The sequence below is a fragment of the Conger conger genome, chromosome 13, assembly GCF_963514075.1.
Source record: "Conger conger chromosome 13, fConCon1.1, whole genome shotgun sequence".
Lineage (NCBI taxonomy): Eukaryota > Metazoa > Chordata > Actinopteri > Anguilliformes > Congridae > Conger > Conger conger.
The window spans coordinates 30954487-30978207 of record NC_083772.1 but is presented as its reverse complement, the minus strand read 5'-3'; the positions used below and the strand labels follow the sequence as shown (position 1 = coordinate 30978207).

Here is a 23721-nt window from a genome sequence, read left to right as displayed (position 1 = left end):
ATCCACAAGGTTGTTAGACTCGTGTCTGTGACTATGTGCATATGAAAATGCCATGGAAAACAAACTCAACAAAAATATTTCCATACTAGTATCCATAAAGATATCCTCAATGCTTCAGCATTAGATTATTGAAAGTGCAGTGGATCACTTCATTGCATGGCACTGGGTAGTGGGTGAATAATATCGATCCTGATCCTGGATCAGTTGTTGAGGGCAAAAAGACTGCACGCATTACAAAATTACACAACACATAGCCTTGGCCACGCGATGCCCAGTTCTCTTCAGCATTCGCTGGATGGCTGCTGTGTCACCATGGCAACAGCGTGTAGCTCAGCTTGGGTCGGGTCGTTGTGTAATCACAGGGATGCAGACGGTAGCTAGGCCAGCAGAATCACTCTCCTTCACAATCCCACACTCCTCCCACCGCACTCCCAGCCTCCCAGACCTGTTTTTCTCCTCGGTGCCCGTCGTTTTGTACGGTGATTACGTGCAAAATGATACGGAGGCCGGTCATTTAGGCTGCATCAAACAACAGTGGTGTTCTGCAAATTTCTGTGAACGCGAAGACATGTTTGTCAATTAATTATGTCTTAAGAAATGGCTACTGGAAACACAGAAGAGTGTGTCACAGTTACTGCAAAGCCAGACAGCTGTGTAATTCCCCATGTCATTCAGATGGTTTCCTTTACACCCACATTATAATTCATTAAAATTCTACGCAATAGAAATTTGTGTAACAAAGGCTGGGGGGGGGGGGGACTCCAATTAATTATAACCACATAAAATGTTACTTTCAGTTTTCAGACAAAAGCTTTGAACTTGCTTTTTCTCCCCTGCAGTTGTGTCATGCTAGCCGATCCAAACCAAGCTAATTCTGATTCTTGTAGCTTGTTAATGAGGGAGCATTAGGAATGTGGTCCAGATGACAGTTAAAGAGTTGCGTGGCACCGTTTCAGCGCTGAAAGTCCAGTGTCAGCTGCCCATTCACTGCGTCAGTTAGCTTTGGCATTGTGACTACGGTGGGGGGTGGTGGTGAGGGCAGACGGGGCACGCAATTAACCATTTCTCTCCATCGTCTGCCTGTCTAAATAAGCAGGACAGGAGAGAAAGCCGCTTGTTTCTGCCACAGATACACAGAGCTTTAGCTGTGAGGCGGGCAGCTGTGTGTCAAAGACCACAAACACAACACTGGCTGGTCCCCGTTTCTCCTGATTGAGCAATTAAATGGCACAAACCTCAAACTTTTGGTTTGCAACCCAGCAATTCTTGTCTTTTGAACACCCAGCCATTGAAAAAGTGCACAAAAAACCAGAAGGAAAACAATTCACAGTATTCTTGGATAAATGGCTGCAGCGGTAACCATAACAACATAGCCTGGCGCTCTCCCAATTCTCTTTGGAGGGAGTGCGTCAGGAGAGCAGGGTGGAGACAGGGCATCACACCCACCAAAGAAACCTGCACTTCATCCTATCACAGGAGACTCCCCCAGGGAACAACTCAAATAAAATACACTGGGAGAGGCTTCACAATAATCAGAACTGACTACATCAAGAGGTGCTGAATCAAGCACGTGGAAATGGACTGAAGGATTGTGTGATAGACTGTGACTACAAGTTTACTGAATTTGCCAAGGCCTGGCATGGAATGCATTAAGACATGCTCACAGCTGCTTAGCACCTCTAGTACGAACTTCAGCCTGCCTTACCGTAAAGTGCTATGGCCAGGCCCAGCACACAAACCTGTCGACGTTTGAGTCGCAAAACACACTTACATTACTTTATGCTTACAAATCTATGGTGGTTGTAAGCATGTATTCAATCAATCTGTGTGTCAATAAGGACACACATTTCTGATCAATAAATATAAAATCAATTTTTGCGCTTTAGGCTTCACCCTGCACACATACAGTACCCTGCATAATGTTTGGGACAAAGACCATCACATTTATTTATTTACCTCTGTACCTATTTGTAATAAATAAAAAACTTATTTGTAATAAATTTTAAAAATCACATGAGGTTAAAGTACACATTGTCATATTGTAATAAAGGGCCTTTTTATACATTTTGATTTCACTATATAGAAATTACAACAATGTTTATACATAGTACCTCCATTTCAGGGCACCATAACATTTGGGACACAACAATGTTATGTAAATGAAAGTAGTCATGTTTATCATTTTGTTGCATATCCTTTGCATGCCATGACTTCCTGGAGTCTGTAACCTATCAACATCAAAATAATTGTTTCTCCTCATTATTTTTTCCAGAGTTCAGCAGGAAAATTTGTCAGGAAAAACAAACTATTATTTTCATATCTACTGCATATCTGGCAGCAGCATGTTAGTTTGAGGCTCATTTGATACCTTGGACCCTTGATGACATAAAACAACTTAGCCAACAAATATGTTCAATACTGTATCCACATAATTTACAGCTGAATCAAGTCCCACCCCCAAATTCCCAGAGATCCATTCAAATGCAAAAATTTTAGTATCGCTTGTAGGACAACCTGAAAATAAGATATCCAGATTGTGTTGATGGGTCACATACATCAGGAAGTCATGGCATGCACAGGTTATGCAAGAAAATACTAAAAATGATCTCCAGGCACACACCTAGCAGGCAGAAAGTGGAGTATATTTTAAAGTACCTCTGAGCCAGATGAGATTTATATGTGGTCCCTTCCCCCAAACAACATTTGGCCCCATTATTAACACTGTCTAAACCTGGACATTGAGCATATAATGGGGATATATACAGTCAGGTCCATAAATATTGGGACAGAGACACAATTCTCCTCTTTTTGGCTCTATATACCACCACAATGGATTTGTTAATGATGGCTTGCTTCACTGATAGTGACAGCTCTTTGGATCTCATATTGAGAGTTGACAGCAACAGATTCCAAATGCAAATTGCACACTTGAAATGAACTCTAGACCTTTTATCTGCTCCTTGTAAATGAGATAATGAGGGAATAACACACACCTGGCCTTGGAACAGCTGAGCAGCCAATTGTCCCATTACTTTTGGTCCCTTAAAAAGTGGGAGGCACATATAGAAACTGTTGTAATTCCTACACCGTTCACCTGATTTGGATGTAAATACCTTCAAATTAAAGCTGAAAGTCTGCAATTAAAGCACATCTTGTTTGTTTCATTTCAAATCCATTGTGGTGGAGTATAGAGCCAAAAATATGAGAATTGTGTCGATGTCCCAATATTTATGGACCTGACTATGTTCATTGCACAACAGTCTATGCTTCTTGATAGGCGGCAGCTGATCACAACTGGAATACAGAGTGAGATGACTGGCCAGTTCCTGTGCACACTGCAACTGCTCTCTGAAGGGATGGAGACAACCTCCCAGATTGGGCCCCAAGAGCAATCTATCCACAGCAAAGGAATTACTGTAGTGGCTTCCCAAAAACCCAGGGCTCACAGTCATACATTACTGTGATATTTGTGATTATAAGCAGCAAGTCCCAGTTGAAATGTGAGTCTTTCCCTTTGTGTTATTGTAACTTGAAGTAACCCCACAAGTACCCCCCCCCCCCCCACCCCAAATGAACACACACACACACACACACACACACACACAGCCATGCATTTTCCCGGGTGTTGCCGTGTTTACCGAACTGGCACAGTCAAGCTTCCTGGATGTGATGCAACAATAACATACCATATTTACCTGACTATTTTTACTCCACAACGGTGTTTATTTTCCTTATGACTGAGACAAAGCCACAGAGCAAACTGACTCAGCGGAGACCATGATCATCACCCAAATAAAACTGCACTGACACATGCACATAAATACGCATCAATACGTAAACATCTATGGGAATAATACATGCAAGGGGGCAGTCTTCTCAGAAAACATGTCTTCTAAACCAATCAACATGCAGGCCACTGCAGTCACATGACTTCCTACCAGGCAGTGACTGTAAGGACAGAGTGGCTGAGGCCTGGTCCCTGAGGGGGCTTACCTTGTAGCCTGGGTGGGCCTTGTTCTTCACCAGCGGCGTGGTGGAGCACAGCTCTATGGCCTCTGGCTCATGGAAAATCACCGTTGGCAAGGGCTCCTTCTTCAAGGTCAGAACGGTGAGTTTGGTCTTCAGCATTGTTTGGAAGTGCTAGAACACAGATTAAAAATAATGAACACCAGGGTGACAAAGGCCACATGCCAGCCCTGCCGGAAAATCCACCTATGCCTGTTTGAAAACTGAGCTGGTCAAGCTAATCGTAAGCTGGTTTTAGCTAGGCATGAGCTAGTCAACCAGCATGGCCAAGCTGGTGTAGCTGGGTATGAGATGGTCAAATAGATACCAGCTGTTTCAAAACACAGCTTTAGCTGGTCTAAACTGGTCAACCAACTAAACCATGTCAAACAGGGAGCTGGTCTGAACAGCTACCAGTGGTTTCAAAAAAACCTAGTTTGAGGTCCATACACATGGCCACCCCTCAAGCCAGGACACCCCAAACTCACACAGGGGACTGAGACCACAAGAGCACGATCGTTCCTTTGCCTCCCACCAAGAGGAGAGCTCTCAGCAACGTCCCTCACACAGAGGGGAGTTTGTACAACATTTTTCAAAAGAAATAACAGATGCAACCTCATACTCTAGTGGGAATCTGGGGAAATGTTATTACTGTGTCCCAGACAGAAAAACAGATCCAAAAGCAATACCCTCGGGTGAGGGATTTAAACTTTTTTTGTGTGGCAGCCATCCACCGTTCATCCAATAAAGTAAGAAGTGGGTGGATCCATCTACCCACTTCCAACCCAATAGCTAACAAACCATAACTAGCTGACTCACGCTGATGCTTCCCACACATTCTGGCAGCAGTTTGAGAAGTACGATCAGTGTTCAGTAGTGGTATGCAAATCTGAAACAATGTGTTCTTTTTGAAAGCACAGATAATCGATTCAGCACATTACATGCTGTAAATGACACATGTACAAATGAGTCAGCAGCTTACCAGAACTTCGCAGAATAGCAATGCACTCTGGTCTTCAGGGGGGAAAAGAATGTGGTCTGTGGTAACACTAAGCTAAAACCTGGGAATTGAAATCTGTCAGCAGCGAACAAAATTAACTGCATTTTCAACCAATGCGCATAAGTAAAGTGATCAAATAAATATAGAAGAAAGGAACTCTGTAGTGCTGTGAAGCTCTGTGGTGGGGAGGAGGAGAGTGGTTTTTATTGACTATTGTTTATAACTACAAGTACACAAATTAGTGTTTCCAGCCAAAGAAAAAGCAACAGGACAAACAGTATACTGTATGACTGAGCCCTCCAACTCCTAGATAAGGTGAACTGTTTATAATACAATGTATTGCACCATCACACTAAACATGTGATAGCATTAAGATCAGACATCACTTACCACAAAATGCAAGAAAAAGGAAAGTCAGCTTAGACATGCATTCACGCGTAAACCAAGACCTGTCCAAGACAACAAGTTGCTCCAGCTGTAATTCCCCACTACCTTACTGCACTGTACCTGACCGCAACGGGACTCCAGGTGAAGTGGGACGTTCTGCCCCAAGGCGGACGCACGTCATTGGCCCTGAGATCTAACCTGCTTTTACTCGGGTCATGGTGAGGTGGTAAAGGGGTTTTCTATACTGAAGGCCATCTCAATGCAAATGAAATGCATTTGTCGTTGTTCATAAAAAAACAACTAAGTATAGGACATTTGTAATGCATGCTTGAAATACCCCACAAAGTTAATTCAGCAAACTCTGAGAAAGCGGACCTCAAAATGCAGAAGTAAAAATGCTTAGCACACCTCAATAAGCACTTCCTCTGCCGGAATCAGTTTCGACCTTTACATGCCTCCCGAAATTTACTGAGACAGGAATGAGGAATGAGACAGGCCCACAGAATAGCTCAAAATAGGGAGTTCAATGTAAAAATGAATGTTTAGTCTATTTCTCAATGCTTGAAAATGTGTGAAAATCCCAGGAGATCCGCAGTTTCTGAGAAATGCAATCCACCCTGTCTGGCACCAACAATCATTCCACGGTCAAAGTCACTTAGATCACATATCTTCTCCATTTGGTCTGAAAAACAGCTGAACCTCTTGACCACATCAGCATGATTTTAGGCATCTTGTTGCTGCCACATGATTGGCTGATTAAATATTTGAATTAACAAGCTGGTGCACAGGCCTCCTTTAAGTGATCACCTGAGTGTATATTCAATGGAAATGTCTTCTAAATTTCTACATGACGCAGGAGGCATGTTTATTATTACGGTTCATTATGTAGCCTATATTAGTGAGGTTTACTATGTCTGTTGATATTTGTCTGTTTTTCAGACAGACTGTGGTTATACGGTGTCTGAGGCAGAAGGTACATAAGCAGCGGCGTCAGGCCCTCGTCATGCTGTTGAAATCTCTGCTCTTTCAGTCTGTTCTGTGAGACGGAGACGTTCTGGCATCTGCACCCTGTCCCGGGAGAACACGCCGCTCCGTTCTCTGCTGTGAATCAGATTCCCGTTCGGGAATGGCGAGGCCTTCAGACTCGCGTCCTGTTTTGACTGAATTTCAGACGGAGAGCCGTTCCAGCTGCGCTGCACATTTTCCCGCCGATCGGCTCGAGCCGCATAACAGCGGCCGATGTCGGAGTGACACACGCACCCTCAGTGACACACGCACCCTCAGTGACACGCACCCTCAGTGACACACGCACCCTCAGTGACACGCACTCTCAGTGACACACGCACCCTCAGTGACACGCACCCTCAGTGACACACGCACCCTCAGTGACACGCACCCTCAGTGACACACGCACCCTCAGTGACACGCCAAGTGGGTGGGACACACACACTCTCAGTGACACACGCACCCTCAGTGACACGCCAAGTGGGTGGGACACACACACTCTCAGTGACACACGCACCCTCAGTGACACACGCACCATCAGTGACACACGCACCCTCAGTGACACACGCACCCTCAGTGACACGCCAAGTGGGTGGGACACACACACTCTCAGTGACACACGCACCCTCAGTGACATGCCATACGGGTGGGACACACACACCCTCAGTGATACACGCACCCTCAGTGACACACGCACCCTCAGTGACACACACACTCTCAGTGACTTACTGAGTCTACATGTCACCGACAGGCACAGAACGGTCACGTAGTCAGAAGGGAGTCATGGGATGCGGTTGGCGGACAGACACCGTCCTGTGTCATGGTGCGGTCTACAGATCCACAGCGGGAGGCGGGATGAGGATCTTCAGAGCAGAGGAGCATGGGCAATAAAACCTTGGGCACATGTGTGTAAACGCTCTGTGACCCCGGCTTCCGGACGGAGGTCGACATTCCTGCGGTCGGCAGGAGGAAGGCTCCTGCCAGTAAAGGCGGATCACGGAGGCACTGCGGTGCAGGAATTCTATTCATAATATTTTTTTTTGGACAAAGATTTTTTTTATCAAGTTACTTATGTTATTGATTCTATTAATGCCTTATCCTTTGTAGAGTAGTGACTTTTCCTGAAGCATATTGGGGCAGAACGTTGTGGCAGAAACCCCAGCACTGACACTGGCAGATTTCAGCTATTCCCCAGAGCAGAGACGATTCTCCGCTGCGGAAGGTGTCCATTCAGAAAGACCACCCTTCCTTACCAAGAAGCCACAGACCGCTCCATACCAGTTTAAACTGGAATCACCACATCCTCAAATCATTCAGTGTCACCATCAACACCCCATGTACAGTGTCAAAGAGGTGTCATTGTGCATGTGTGAGGTTTGTGAATTTGTGTGTATGTGTGAGGTTTGTGAGTGTGTGTGTGTGTGAGTTTTGAATGTACATGTGCGTGTGTGTATATGAGTGAAGTTTGTGAATGTACTGTGTGTGTGAAGTTTGTGAATGTATGCATGTGTGAAGTTTGTGAATGTAGTGTGTTGCTTGAGTTTTGTGAATGTACTGTGTGTGTGCTTCAGTTTTGTGAATGTACATGTGTGTGAAGTTGGTGAATGTATTGTATGTGTGTGTATGAAGTTTGTGAATGTACGTGTGTCCGTGAGTTTTGTGAATGTGCATGTGCATGTGTGAAGTTTGTGAATGTACGTGTGTGTGTGTGTGTGTGTGTGTGTGTGTGTGTGTGTGAAGTTTGTGAATGTATGTGTGCGTGTGTGCGTGTATGAGTGAGGTTTGTGAATGTGTGTGTGTATGTGTGAGTGTGAAGTTTGTGAATGTATGTGTGTGTGTGTGTGTGAAGTTTGTGAATGTACTGTATGTGTGTGTGAAGTTTGTGAATGTACGTGTGCATGTATGTCGCCGTCTCTGGCTCCAGCAGTGATGCGTCTAACAGTTCACAGATGTTAACTCTCAGAAACTGTGGAGGGGCAGGGGCTAAGCGCATTCCTGTAGGGACTGCTCTCCTTTATACATCACCCTTCAGCTCATCAAAAGCTGGTCCCAGTCAAACACATACACATGCGCAATCATGCCTCCACTCACGTGTATATGCACACATACATACTGTACACACGCACACAGACACAGGCACACACACGCACACAGACACAGGCACACAAACGAACACAGAGGGTCAGACTGATGTGCTGCTGAGATGAAGGGCAGAGTAAAGCAGACTAACAGATGTCAAGAACATCAAGAGGTCCTCAGAGTGGCCAGGGAAAGCAGTACTGGCACCTCTAACTGCTCTTAGATCAGCCAATCACAGCGTGGACAGAAGGAAAACCTATAAGAACAGTGGCCTTCAACTCACTTTGACAAAAACATTTTTACTGCCCCTGTATCCTGAAAAGTAATAAATCCACACCCAGTGTGCTGTGCCCATGGTCAGTCAGGATGCCAGGACTGTGAACCTAACATGCTCAATCAGACAGTTTACGTGTACCTGACAGATTACCAAGTTGCTGCATATCCATAAGAAGACCCGTGGGATGTTGAGGGCTCTGATTGTTGGCGGATACTGTAGGAGGGTGACCTCAAATTGACCATGAAGCGAACATTCACCGTTTCCCATCGAACGCGCACCCTGTCACACACCAAACAGACGTATTCAGCACCCGAGACACGAGCAAACAAGACTGGTGCCTGCAGTCCTGGGAGAGCTAAACAGCAGAAGAATGGGGACTGTGTGGACAATGATGGAGCGTCATTGAAACAGCACAGCCGCCTGGACAAACGTGGGAATTAGACCAACTCCAGAGCTACAGAGGTCAAACAAATAACAGCCGAAGAGACACTGTTTTACGTCTGCACTGAAACAAACCAAACATCCCCTCTTAAATGACCCCATCGTAAACCACCCACTTCTATCCAGAATGTGTTCATTCGGGTACCTTCCTCTTGCACCCTGGTCCCCACTTCCTCCCTCTACCACAAGGGGTCTCACTGCAGCAGACGCCTCATTATCCTGAGAACAATCACAACAAATCTACATCTACCGATCAACATTCAGTACCTGCAAGGGCCACACCATTTACAGATAAACCAAAAAGATGCCTGTTACCACGCATGTAATTAAGGTGCAAGTTATTTACCATTAAAACAATGCTAATGCAAAAAACAAGTGTCTCCATTAGCTAATCTCTAAAGTTGTTACACAAGCTGTCCTGTGTATTGCACTTTTAAGGTTAGTCACGGCAAGACGAATGGCTTTACTCCACTGGGTTGAATTGGGCCGTTAATCTCACTGCCTGGCAAAGGCGTCCATTTTGCTCCATCGCGACTTTTCAATGAGCTCTACTCTCCCCATTTCCACATCTCTCTTCAGCACTTTCCATCTCTGGGATGTCAACATTGAGGTACAGTAAACAACCTCCTTCTAATGGCCTCAAGTAATCCTTTCCTCCAACTCAGGCTAGGCCAAAGAGAACATTAACTATTCCTGTTCCAGACACCAAGCATGGAAATTTCCATGCAAAGAACGTTACGATAGCAAATTAGAAATGTTAACTGAGATTATGCATCAATTTACAATAAAGCCATGCATTCAAGATGTTTCCAGCTGTCCGTAATGAATTCCTACCTTTGACATTTCCTTGAATATGCCATCACACAGCTCAGACACAAATACTACAATTAATGTCAATTACTGTAGTAGTAAGGCCAATTTACACTGCCAAACCAACTAATCTTTTTTAATGGCTTTGATGTGAATGGATTATGTGAATGGGGCCAAATCCAATGCTGCCATTTTGTTTCCAGCTATTTCGCACAAATGTTCACAGATAGGAATGTGAAAATGCTGCCATTCATTGTTCCAATGGACCTCCATGAGGTGACAGTTACACACCTTGTGTACCGAGACAAGATAACCGAAGGCCCCATACACTACTGGGCTTAGGATTCCACACAGCTCCAAGCAGTCTGACAAGAATGATCTTTTTTTTCTACTGTGCTGACATACGTTCTATGGTATGCAGCCCTGATTGTGTTATGCTTTCATCATAATCTGAATGTAAATTCAGATGTTGGCAGCTTCCTGTTGTTTCCAGTATTAAAAAAAAAAAAAGTAAATTCCATTCCTGTTGCTCATTATATCACAAGGCACAACGTGTGAAGTGTCACATAAAAATTACAACCGTTTTACAGCTTTTCCCTTATGCAAAATAAAAAAGGAAATACCAGTGTTTTTGGCTTGTCTCTGGTGTGACTGGGCGTTGATGTGGAAGGGTAGCATTTTGCCAACATTTGTAGTTTAAAGAGGCTTTGTTATTCTTCTGCCTCCATGTGAGCCATTTTATAATTAAAACTTTACTCAGCATTACCAAAAAAAAAAAAAAAAAGATTTGGGGGAAATAAATGTGGGAGTCACTGCAAGTCAAGGCCACTCTTGAGTAAAGATTTAAGTTTAATTAGAAGAAAATGCAACCCATCTAAGCTTGTTATTTTAATTACAGTCTAGAGTGCATCCAGCACCGTGTCAGTCAAGCAAAGCCTCGGATTCTATGAAATAGTGGTTAAACGAGTAGTTAAACTTTGGCTTCAGGACATACAAGTGCACGTCCTAACATTATGACAACATGATATAAACCATCAATGTGCTCCTTACTATTGCAGTCTGTTTAGCATTCCAAAGCCAGCTCTGCCAAACCTTTCAAAAACTATTTAAAACATCCAAAACATAATGACCCAAGGAGCAAAATGGTTGCACCATGGAACTGTTAAAACCCTGGTGAAATGAACCTACATAACAGAAGTTATAAACTTCCATTAGGGCTGCACAATATATTGCAAATCAAGATGAACATGGAAATAGATACATAGCAAAAGACAACTGCAATGAATAGTATTTATTCAAACTGATTGGCTGTATATGTGCAATTTGGAAATAATGCATTACATTTTATTCATAGGGCATAGGCTATTGAATGTATGGGGTCCGTGTCAGCAGTGTATCTGGCTGATGGTGATATATTGTAATGGCAGTATGGCTATACTGGCTGATGGTGATATATTGTAATGGCAGTATGGCTATACTGGCTGATGGTGATATATTGTAATGGCAGTATGGCAAAACTGGCTGATGGTGATATATTATAATAGCAGTGTGACTATACTGGCTGATGGTGATATATTGTAATGGCAGTATGACTATACTGGCTGATGGTGATATATTGTAATGGCAGTATGGCTATACTAGCTGATTCTGATGCCTCCCTGTTTTACATTACAGCACAAATTCACAAAATGGCAGCCAAGTTTCCACATTCATGGAAGAACTAAATGAACACAGATGTCAACATATGAATGAAAAATGCAACAAATTGTATTTGTATGACAAACTTTTTTCAACCATCTGCTTACTTTATGATTAAGCAGAGAGCCTCAGTGTAGAAAGTTACTGAGTTTGTATAGATTTTCTTGAGATTAACTGGCAAAAATGATCAATTAAAAAGAAATGATAAACAGAATAAATTCATATAAATTACCATTTGGCTATTTTTGAGAAAGGGATTTACTTTGGTTCATTATGAGCCAATACTGGCTAATACTGATAGTACCCTGATATTACACATAATAATAACATAATAACAATATGAATTTTCCGTGGCTTCTCATGACTGCACTGATTACACAGGGTGAAAAATTACATTCAAGTATTTCACAAATCAAAAATAAACAAAATCCTCAATCAAAACATACTTTCTGAGGCTAAAGAGATGAGGTGTCTTAGTCTCCTCATAGCTTACAAATGCATTTCCCTTCTCTGCGGCTTGATGTCTGGCCATATCACCGTAAGTTGTCTGCCTGGCGACAAAGCCCCACTCTCCTTCTAAACTGTCTCCACAGTATGCTCATCAGAGAAAATGGGGAAGAGCATGGAGGCCTAAGGGAACTAAGAAAAACAGAAGGAAATATAGTCACAGATTCAGGATGGGAGCACAGCCACAATCCATGCAAATAGGGAAGAACACAGAAACACTAGTTTAATGGGAGGTGTGGGGATAAACATTTATACTTCCCTCTCCGGTGGATTACACTTGATCAAAACAATTCTGCTTTATTTCCACTTGTATTAATAATTATTTCGCAACACACAACTGAATGCAAAACATCCATTCCAGATTCCAGGATTGCTGGAAAATGGCAGCAGTTTAGCACTGGACTCTGATGTGGATCAGAGGCGGTGAGAAAGGCCAGTATTTAGACATTGTTCTTGGTGTGCTGCCCTTGTAGTGTTCCATCTAGCCCTCCATTACAACTTTCTGAATCAAAATATAAAAATGACAATTTGCTCATTGAACAGAGGGGAAAGCAAGTCATCTGTCCGTACAGTTCAGTAGGGAAAAACAACATGAAAACACAGAAACAGTTTTTTAAAACACTATGTGCAAGACTTCTTTTTCAGTGATTAGCTATTAATAACTATTCACTGTCCATTTTTGCTTTTGTTCTAAACAAAATGAGAAACTATCTAGACAAAATATCACTGCAATTCCAATCATATTAAAAAAGTACTTGGTTTGGAATGCAGTATAATCAACAACAAAACCATGTCATGTCATCATCATCATGTGCCCAGTCAGCCAACCAACTAGCTACATATACATAGTCCAGTCAGCTAGCCACCTCCACAGCCTGGTCAGCTAACAAGCTAAACAAACAATGCAAATAACAGTGTTCTTTCCATTTCGTTAGACGTTGTAACACCCATTGAAAATTACTCTGGACATGCCTGAATTGGATGTGTCTAATGAAATGACTGTGTGCAAAGCCAAGAAAAGGCACATTTTCTGGGCCGGTAACTATACTTGCATAACAGGGATGGGGAATATGGCCTAAAATTAATTTGATTAATTCAAATTTATGGAAGATTCACAATTTTATTTCAATTTTCAATGTTCTTCTCCAAACAAACTAAAAAAAACAACAACATTCAAATAGGAATCTTCATTATTAATAAGAAAATAAAATAGAATGCGACTTGTATGCGGTATCAACTTGGTCCCTTGTTGTCATATGAGATGACACAGTAAAATGACGCAGTTAATGCTCTCTGCGTTTTGGGAGAGACAGCAGCTGGAATCTGTATCACAGTGTCACACATCACTCCTGCTTCCCTGCTCGTTTCTTCTACAGGTGCGGGAGCAAACCTGTTCTGCCACTTCCAGTTGCAGCAGCTTGAATCTCTTTTCAGGCAAAATGGTCAAAATTTAATTCAGAATTTTTATGAAACAGCTAGATCCACAGATGGATGGGGCCGTTCCTTCGTTTCTATATGAATGACTTGTTCTGCGACAGAGACAAGAGCTGATTGGTGCATACAAGTCAGAGATAGACAGCACATGATAGATGTATTCAATATTAGGACTCACAACTCTCTTTGCATTTGGATTGGTACAGCTTTGCTGACATTACACTAATTGCTAATGGCTTCAATCGGAACCAGTTTTCAACTTCGTGACAAGAGCCCATGGTGTGGCCAAAATGATCCTGACAATCTCTTAATGCAAGTTTAAAGGACCAGGTTTGACCAGATGTAGGCCCAGTTGGAGTGATCAGACTTTTCTCGATTTCGTAATCAAAGACCCCACGCCATCACTGCATGAACCCTACTGACATGAGGGACGAGCATAGTCAAGTCAAAAGGAAATGCAGTCACAGTGTGGCAACACTGGCAAACCCATTAAAAGTGCTGACAACCCTCAAAGAAATCTTGCTTGGAGTGAAAAAATGCCTGCTCTGGCATTTCTGCTCGAAATGGGAAAAAATTAACAAAATGAGGAACTTGATAGAATGTAACATCTGGACAAACATAGCTGGAAAAAATGCAAGATCGGTGAAACCAAGAGTCATATGACCCAGCAGGGGGTTAAACAGGGGCATTCTAAAGAAAGTGAGTTTGTTGGAGTGGAGCACTTGGAAGAAGAAATAAAACAAATGGTCTTCAACAAAGCTATAGGCTGTAGCTTACCTGCCCTGATTGAGAACAAGAACCAGGTGAGAGACCAGACCTTAGATCTTTACAGTAAACAGACAGAGCACTACTCTGGTCATAGGATGAGAAGGCCTGAAAAAATCTGATTTACAGTTAATTTATCACACACAAAAGATGAGGCCGGTTTCTTTATCTCAAACTGATTAAGAAAACCTCCTTAGTATACAGTTGAAGACACTGAATTTGATATGGTGCACTTATGTAACTAGGATTGTTACAGTACAAAGGACATTTCCACAGTCGAACATGGGAGCTGAGTGGTGAACAGTCCACAGTGAGAAAGAAGATGGGCAAAGGTGTGAAAGCGAGGGATCAAAAATGGATCAGACTCCCATGTCGTCTTTCAAGAACAGGTTGTCGCCTGTGGCCTGCTAGTGGCAATCGCACAGGAAATGGGAAAACATTGTCACTCTGATTGCATTTTTAGGGAACATCGGTAACACCTTGAATGAATCCCAACTTGATAATCATGTTGACAACTCAGTTTTACAGACCGTGCATTTTTTACTCATGTACTTCCTCAAGAGGGTCCATCCAGTCCGGCGGGGATGAGCAGTATTAACCCATGATGCTGGTGGCCTCTCAGCAGGACCAACGGGCAATCCTCCAAAGTTATTTTCAGACAGAATTCACGAGAAAGCACCTCATGGGTACAACACTACGAAACAGCAGTTTTCTAGTGGCAAGTAAAGTACTAAATGGGTGGACAGGTAAACAGGCTGAGAGCAATGAGACCGCATTAGCATCGAAAAGCGACATGCCTCACTGTCGCATGATCAACGACATCCTCATAAAGCTCAACTCTATTGCAACAGCTTTTTCGCCAGGAATGGAATGGCCCATCTGTCCGCCATTTATTTGTGGATCTATGCCAGAACAATGGATCCTATCAGAATAGCATCCAGTCAGTACTGTAATTTAGAATCCAGTCAGTACTGCATTATATACATTTTAGTCAGTAAAATTACATACTAAGTCCAGTCAATGTACGAACACAGGTGCTCAGTTCCAGTTCAATTAGAACATGAAGGATCAGTAAGTCCAGTAAGTGGCACACCTGACTGAATTTGGCTTGTAAATGACAATGAATCGCTAGTTTTCCATCCAAGAAAAAATGGGATCCTGTAAGCCAACAAGACAGTGTAATGTGTAATCTAATTTGGCAAAACCTGAAATAGTGCTAGTACTAAAACTTAAATAGCTAAGTGATGTCATTTCCATTTTGGTGCAGAAGCCCAAATTTTTTTATTTTATTTATTTTTTTATTTTTACTTTGCTTTAGGTTGAAAATGTACGCCTTTGGAAGTCAGAAATCCCAGTTTGTTTTTCCTCATAACTTGAGCCTTGATGTATAAGCAGATGTCTATGGTCTGCCTGTGTTTGTGGCCAGAAAGTACACCGCTCTGATTGAGGACAGCTCTGAGAATGATGTCCCTGAGTCACACGTTTTCAAAGATTTGTTCCCCATAATTATTTGCATTAATATTTTCTTTACATGTATAAAATCTGTTTGAAAAATGTTCCACATAACTGCGTTTAATCTTATTTCTGTCCAAAATGTATTTAATTAAATGAATATTTGAATGCGCTTATAGGCCTACTCGGTTTTTCCCCCAACTGTCATTCATGTGGTTGTAAATTCACATCGTTTTGTGGATGTGGTATGTGACATTGGCATTTAAAATTAACATTGCCATATTTTACAGTTTAAGACTGAAAATACGAAGATAGTATCACATAAAAATAATCTTCTAAAGTTTACTACGCGATTCAATCTCCCCTTGGCCTCGCCAGGCGCGAGAGAGATTGTGCAAGTTCATTTGGCAGGCAGTCTCGCGCCATCTGGAGAACATTACGGGAGAAAAGACGTGCAGCCAGCTAACCCCGCGCCCCAGGAGAGCAAAATACGTGTCATTAACTACTTTTTCTCCCCTGTTACAAACAGGTCAAACCTCATGTTAATTACTGATCTGAGTGATTAATAAACTCACAGTTAGCTCTGAAATCTGGGAATAAAAAGGGAATACGACGACTGGGAGACGAACGGGCGACTTCAAAAGTATGCAACAAAACAGCTTGTAGACATCTGTGGCGCGGAGTTATTTATTTATTTGTTTATTTATAGTGAATACACTACAGAAAAAAACAGGCCAATTTCACCGTACATCAGGCGCACTTCTCAATACTATTTCATTATCAAAATTCAGTTGGTGTAGACCTACCAATACATCACAAGCTATGCTTGCATAACGTGCAATGTGTGTACCATATGAAGTGCTTGCTGCGGATGATGGACAACGCAAGCAGATTAGATTTTTTGAAAATGATGACCATTCACCACGACCATAAAGTGCGTGGCGTGCATGCACCTCATTAACAATCAGAATATTCTGCTACAATAGACAGTGTCAACAATAGCATAGCTATCATCTGCTTTGACAAAACCTCTGCATAATGTATCGGCACTAAGCTACACATGTATTTAACTAGTAGCACACAAACATATGCATCCAGAAAACCATGTTGAGATCCATCATGGAATTATTTAATAATTCGATTTTGGAATAGACATACGACAGAACACCGCCACGCTTACCTGCAAACGCTCTGTCGCAGGCTGCCACATATTACTACAATCGCTTGTTTCTGGCTATTTTACAGCTGGATCTTCGCTGATGTGTAGTCCAGCTCACATCTGCTTGCTCACAACGCTAGCCTTCTCTTCGCTGCAATCTGGATTCTGGAGCAATTTGAAGAAAACAGACAGTGAATTCCAATGGTGCGCGAGGACGGAGCTCCGCCTGCGAAAACATGAACCCCCTCCTTCGAACAATTTCTAGAACCACCAGCAGAGGGTAGTAAGGAGGACACAGTGTAGTGTACTGCGTGCTTATTGAACTGAGTAAGAAAAAAGCTTGTAAGAGGGTTACTCATTAGCAAGGTACTTTCACAGAATCTGTTTACCAGCTATGAAGCTGTATTAAACATACTATGACATGCATTACATGTAACATTACAGATAAGGATATTTGATGCATTTTGTTGTTGACATGTGCTATACAATGTGTAATATGTAATATGTGCAGATCAAAGTTTGATTGTGGTAGCTGCTCGGTATGGGCACGCTGAAGAGTGCTACAAAAAGAGACCAGAGTTTACAGGTGAATCAATGCCTGTGCATATCCACTGGAGCCAGTGTCAGACTCACAGTGTTTTCTTGTGAACCAATGACGCCAGAGAGATTCAAGGTATACAAATGATTGCTCCTACCACTTGTTCAAAACATTACCTTCTATTGTGCGTTCAGGTGCAGCAGGTGTGGATGGCATATGACTGACATGGGTGTCTATAAATGTACTGTATCTTCCACACTTCCGTCTCCAAACAGAGGGTTCTGAATGGGTTACATTACATCATCAGTCCATTATTATTATTATGACTGAGCATGGTGATATCAGTCAAACTAATGCCATGCTGTCATAGTTATTGCTGTCTGAATGAGTTATTGCCCAGTGTAGACTGTGGGGTGGAGAGACATACTGTATGATGTAATGCATTTCTGAAATTGTTACTTGTGCAGAGAAATAATTCTTGGTGATTTTTGAACCATTCATTTTGCTCTGTAGTTCAGAGCTCGAAGACGGTGGACGCAAAGACTCATGAAGAATAGCACACAAAATGGCACACAGGAAGTGTTCACTTTGACCTTTATTAATACATCATTACACAGAATTCAATCACGTAGTTTTTTTTTCTTTTTGTAAAAAAGAGGCAACCCAGGACATCTGTTTGGTCAGGCCTCAAAGACAGGAAATGGAGAGAGAAGAGCCCACCCTGAGATGATCAACACCATCGTACACAAACAGAGAACCACATTACAGCAAACTCACACGTTACTTCTCACTGTACCCCAGCAGAGACATCGATCTCCATGGAAAACTGTAAAACAGTGGAAATTATCTTTTTATTTTACTTGTTTCAAAACGATGAACGAAACGACCAATTAAAAAAACACTCTTTGTCTCTACAACACAGTGGCCAGTAAGATCTGTCTGTCACCGCAGCTGGTCCAGAGAAGACTATGTCACTAACACGAAATAAACAACAATGTATATAAGGTTCCAAATAATGCAGAAACCATCAGATCTACCCATGCACCGATTAAGGCAACCTACTGCAGAATTATTTTTATATATCTTACTGCACTGCAACAAATGCACCTATTACTACTGTACGACATCAGTAATTACTGCTATCAGCTCTGAGTATTCACATGTCTGATGACTCTAGGGTTAGATTTTAGCCAATCAGGATAGAGGTTGGGCAGGGTCTCGTTTGGCCCCTCCCCTCAACACACAGCAGGCTTAACACTATTTACTTACCAACAGTGGCTGTTTTGCTCACCTCGGATCAAGTTAGCGCACATTAAAGTGTATGCATACTACAGCCTTACATGTAATAGCATCATGGGTTCCAACAGTAAAATATAATGAAGAAATACTTTTCTCTTCAATGATGCACGTTTGTTTTTTATAAAGAAATAAATACTGGACAGGAAACTGGAGTGAAGAGGCTACAGACGTGGGCGTGTTTTATAAATCTTTAGTTTTGATCAGAGTGACGAGTGGTTTGTCATCAGGACTGTAATCTTCATAGGTGATGGGTGTGGCGTCGTACATGGCAGGCCTAGACTTCTTTCCAAATCTGTGGGAATAAGTCAAAATCCTGATGGACACACATATTAACTTCAGTATTGTATTTAAATAGCAAAACAATGAGGGATTGCTTTGCAACGGGGTTGGGGTCAATTCATACTTTTTGAAATGGATCCTAATTTAATTCAACAATTGGAATTAAAATGTTACAATTTATCTGTAAGATGTCCATCTGCAGCAATCGGAATGTATCTACAATTCTCATTTCAATTCAGAATGGACCCATGATGCACACCGAGCGTCTGACCAATGAGAACCCCAGGGGGCTTATATTCAAATGACTGACGGTGTGAACTGAACATAATTCCAGAGACTAGGATGGAGGTCAGGAGGAAGGCGGTAAAACCTTCACCTGACAGAGAGAGAGCCCCTGCCACGTGTTGCTCTCTGTGATAACTCGTGCGATAACATCAACAGCGCGCCGCACAGGTGACTCACCTTGCGTGGCGTATGGAGGCGATGGCGTTGCTGAACTCGCTGTCGATGCTGCGGCAGTTGTAGAACTCTTGGTAGGCGTGGCGGGAGGAGCCCTGGTACTCGATGCGGCTGATGCGGCAGATCCCCACGATGAGGATGATGAGCATGAGGACGAAGGCCACGCACAGCGCCCCGATGATGATGTACAGGGAGTGGCGGGGCATGCTGGGTAGGGTGTCCTCAGGGTGAGCGGCCTTCCACTGCAGGTCTGAGAGAGAGATCCACACGTACACATGCATACACACACACATACACACATGAACACACACACAGACATATACACCCTCACACATACATATACACCCACGCACACATACATGAACACACACGCACACATACACGAACACACATATAGACATATACACCCACACACACACACAGGCACACAGGCACACAGAGGGTCAGACTTATGTGCTGCTGAGATGAAGGGCAGAGTAAAGCAGACTAACAGATGTCAAGAACATCAAGAGTTCCTCAGAGTGGCCGGGGAAAGCAGTACTGGCACCTCTAACTGCTCTTAGATCAGCCAATCACAGTGTGGACAGAAGGAAAACCCATAAGAACAGTGACCTTCACGTGGAAGCCCTGTACAGCAGGGACTGATATACTCACGGATCTCACAGCTCGCTCCCACCCACCCTTGTGGACAGTGGCAGGTGTAGCCGTTTGATTGGTCGATGCAGGTGCCGCCGTGGTGACAGGGGTTGCTATCGCACTCATTGATGTCGATCTCACAGTTTGCCCCTGAAGAAATGGAAGCAGTTACACTCACTAGGCAGGGCATCCATGAAGCCTGAAGCTGGACAGGCACACACAGGTGAAGTGTAGAGAGTGAAGTTGTATTGCAATCGAGGAGGACTGTTGCATTTCTTTTTTTTTTGGTGCTGTAGTTTTGACTTGACTCTAATGACCTTCGGTATGCACTTATTGTATGTTGCTTTGGATAAAAGCATCTGCTAAATAAATGTAATGTAATGTAGAGAGACTGACCCATGAAACCAGGCGGGCACACACAGGTGGAGTTAGGGCCTAGTCTTTCACAGGTTCCTCCATTCTGACAGTGCACTTTCAGACATGGGTCCTTGTAGATCTCACAATGTCTCCCTAAGGATACAGTATGTACACAATGTAACACGTTCATTTGTACATAATTAGTCATTATATTTCTATTATGACATTCAGAGTGACTCCAGTGAGTCCATAATACATGGCTTGAACAATGCAGGCCATGGAAAATCAATTAACTCACATTAAATCTAAATCAGTTTTCAGTGCACACATACAGACAAACAGGCATAGACTCCCAGACACACACACACACACACACACATACACACATACACACACACACACACGTTATCATTACCCACCCTGGTACTGTGGTGCGCAGACACACTCATAGGCATTCACCAGGTCCCTGCAGGTAGCATGGTTCTGACAGGGTGCTGAGAGACACTCATTATACTCCTCCTCACAGTACAGCCCATGGTACCCTGGGAAAAAATACACAACAAGACGAGGTTCAGATTATCTGAACAAGTATCTGAAAAGGGCCTTTATTTTTTTATGTTGATTTGAAATGTTGAGTTTTTAATTATTAAAAAGTTCATGGTGTTATGGTGGCAGTTCTGTCAGCAGAAGGCAAAGGTATGAAATTCCTCAAATGGGAGATACTGGGATACATAAAGAACAGAACAAGACTGACAGACTCATGCTAGATTGTGGGCAAGTGAATATCTAATGGAAAATGGTCTGTTCTCATGTGGCTTTACTCTTGCATTCACCCTAAGTCTATGTGCATTATTACAGGCTCAAAATGAACAGCAGACATTATCCACGTCATTTACAAAGTGTGCCTATCATCCTAGCCGGGCACATGATGTTCTACAAATTCTGTAATAACATCGTGGGTACTGCCACGTTACTTTACGTTACGTTAGTTTTCTTAAGATATGAAGCAAAAATACATCCTAGTTAAAGAGATGATGAAATCACATTGGTCTTCATTGGGTGGCAAACCAAAGCATGGGGCAGACTTGCAGTTGTTCTGATTGACCAACGTATGCAGTACACTCACCTGGCCATGAGGTGGCAGTGTTAAACAAGAATCAGCACTGGATTATTTTGTGATTGCGTGCGTGTGTGTGCGTGTCCCTGAATGTGTGTGTGTGTGTGTGTGTGTGTGTGTGTGTGTGTGTGTGTGGTTTGAGAAGGTCTGGAGGAACAAGGTCAAAACAGAAAGCTCAACACAATCTCAGAAAGTACAGACTGTTTCCTCTTCTGGAAGTCAGCAGTTAAATAAATTCCCCTAAGACCACAACACAAAGGCATTAGCCAGGGCATGGGAAAGTGTCCACGGTAAAAAGAGTTAAACACTGACTGTGTGTGCGTACCTGTGTGCGTGTGAATGACGGAACATGAATAAGGTCTAAAGAGTGCTGACACTTGGGACTCATAAATGTCAAGTGCTCTCTTCAGTTATTTTTTCTGCTCACACAAATCCATTATGGATAACAGAAAGAATATTCATGAAGACGGATAAAGGTCAATTATTTTCCACACACGACTGTGTGAGCAGATTGCTGTATGTGCACCGATGGCTGCCTGTGTGCAGTGCAGTGTCATGCCATAGATACGCACAGCTAGATTTGCACAGCCAGATCCACACACAGCTGCATAGATACCGCAGGGGCAGCTAGATTGGCACACAACTAGACTCACACACAGCTGCATAGATACACCACACACACAGCTAGACTCACACACAGCTGCATAGATACACCACACACACAGCTAGACTCACACACAGCTGCATAGATACACCACACACACAGCTAGACTTGCACACAGCTGCATAGATACACCACACACACAACTAGACTCACACACAGCTGCATAGATACACCACACACACAGCTAGACTCACACACAGCTGCATAGATACACCACACACACAGCTAGACTCACGCACAGCTGCACGTACGTACAGCTAGACTCACACACAGCTGCATAGATACACCACACACAGAGCTAAACTCACACACAGCTGCACATACATACAGCTAGACTCACACACAGCTGCAGACAATAGCAACGGCTCATCAGCACTGTGTCCCCATGGCAACCAGTGTGCAGAGGGAATGCAATATTGTCGGAGAGCAATATTATCATCAGAGAGAGAGGGAGAGAAGAGGAGAACAAAGTAACAATATATGTATCAATAATTATTGGTACATACATGTACATCTGTCTCTCTTCTCTGACACATGCCTGTTGATGGATTTATGTCTATGTGCATATAGACTTAAACAGACACTGATTACTGACAAAAGCTTACAGCATTTAGGCTTACAGATACTGTAAGCCAAATTGTACTATATAGCAGGGATATCACATTTGGCACAATAGGACAAAATCAATCGCTAATATGCAAACATAGTTCCTTTAATCAGTCCCTTAAATAAAAACAAAAGCATTTGTATTCTTGTTTATTCACCTCTTTTGAATATTTCTCCAAAAGCTTTAAACCCTGTGTGAAAAACACTACAGTATTTCACCATTATTATAGAAAATGAAACAGAGACAGCCCCCTTCCCAAAGACAGGCTATTTCCAAAGTCACTGTTGAGCAGCTTGATTATTATCATTTTCTCAGTATTACCCTTTCTCAATGAGAAAACACCATATGTTTTTGCTATTATTGATTTTTAAAGGTACAATAGGTAATTTTGGACATCTAATGCCAAGAGAGGAATTGCAGCAACAAATACCCTCAAACCACAACACTGTCTATCCCTCCCCCTTGGCATGTTGATCTTTTTGTTGAATTACCTTAGATGTCACATTACATTATTGGCATTTGGCTCTTATCCAGAGTGACGTACAGTTGATTAGACTAGGCAGGAGACAATCCTCCCCTGGAGCAATGCAGGGTTAAGGGCTTTGCTCAAGGGCCCAACGGCTGTGCGGATCTTATTGTGGCTACACTGGGATTAGAACCACCAACCTTGCGTGTCCCAGTCATTTACCTTAACCATTACGCTACAGGCCACCCCTTCTCTGTGAACACTCCGATGTTGAATTTAA

The 23721-nt window shown here is 42.8% G+C and overlaps 2 protein-coding genes across 3 annotated transcripts in view; both read right to left on the bottom strand.

The window, feature by feature from the left end:
* Window positions 1–17277, bottom strand: part of pid1 (phosphotyrosine interaction domain containing 1) — a 28456-nt gene extending 11179 nt beyond the window's left edge. The window contains exons 1-2 of the mRNA XM_061217434.1: window positions 17041–17277; window positions 3994–4140 (exon numbers count right to left, since the gene is read on the bottom strand). Of these exons, the coding sequence (XP_061073418.1) occupies window positions 3994–4140; window positions 17041–17070 (177 nt within the window). The 5' untranslated portion in view covers window positions 17071–17277. The remainder of the gene's footprint in view (window positions 1–3993; window positions 4141–17040) is intronic.
* An 857-nt stretch (window positions 17278–18134) lies between these two features.
* Window positions 18135–23721, bottom strand: part of dner (delta/notch-like EGF repeat containing) — a 44986-nt gene continuing 39399 nt past the window's right edge. For both annotated transcript variants that reach the window (XM_061217671.1, XM_061217669.1), the window contains exons 9-13: window positions 21007–21129; window positions 20627–20740; window positions 20249–20380; window positions 19598–19844; window positions 18135–19148 (exon numbers count right to left, since the gene is read on the bottom strand). In XM_061217671.1, coding sequence (XP_061073655.1) covers window positions 19037–19148; window positions 19598–19844; window positions 20249–20380; window positions 20627–20740; window positions 21007–21129 — 728 coding nt within the window. In that variant the 3' untranslated portion in view covers window positions 18135–19036. The remainder of the gene's footprint in view (window positions 19149–19597; window positions 19845–20248; window positions 20381–20626; window positions 20741–21006; window positions 21130–23721) is intronic.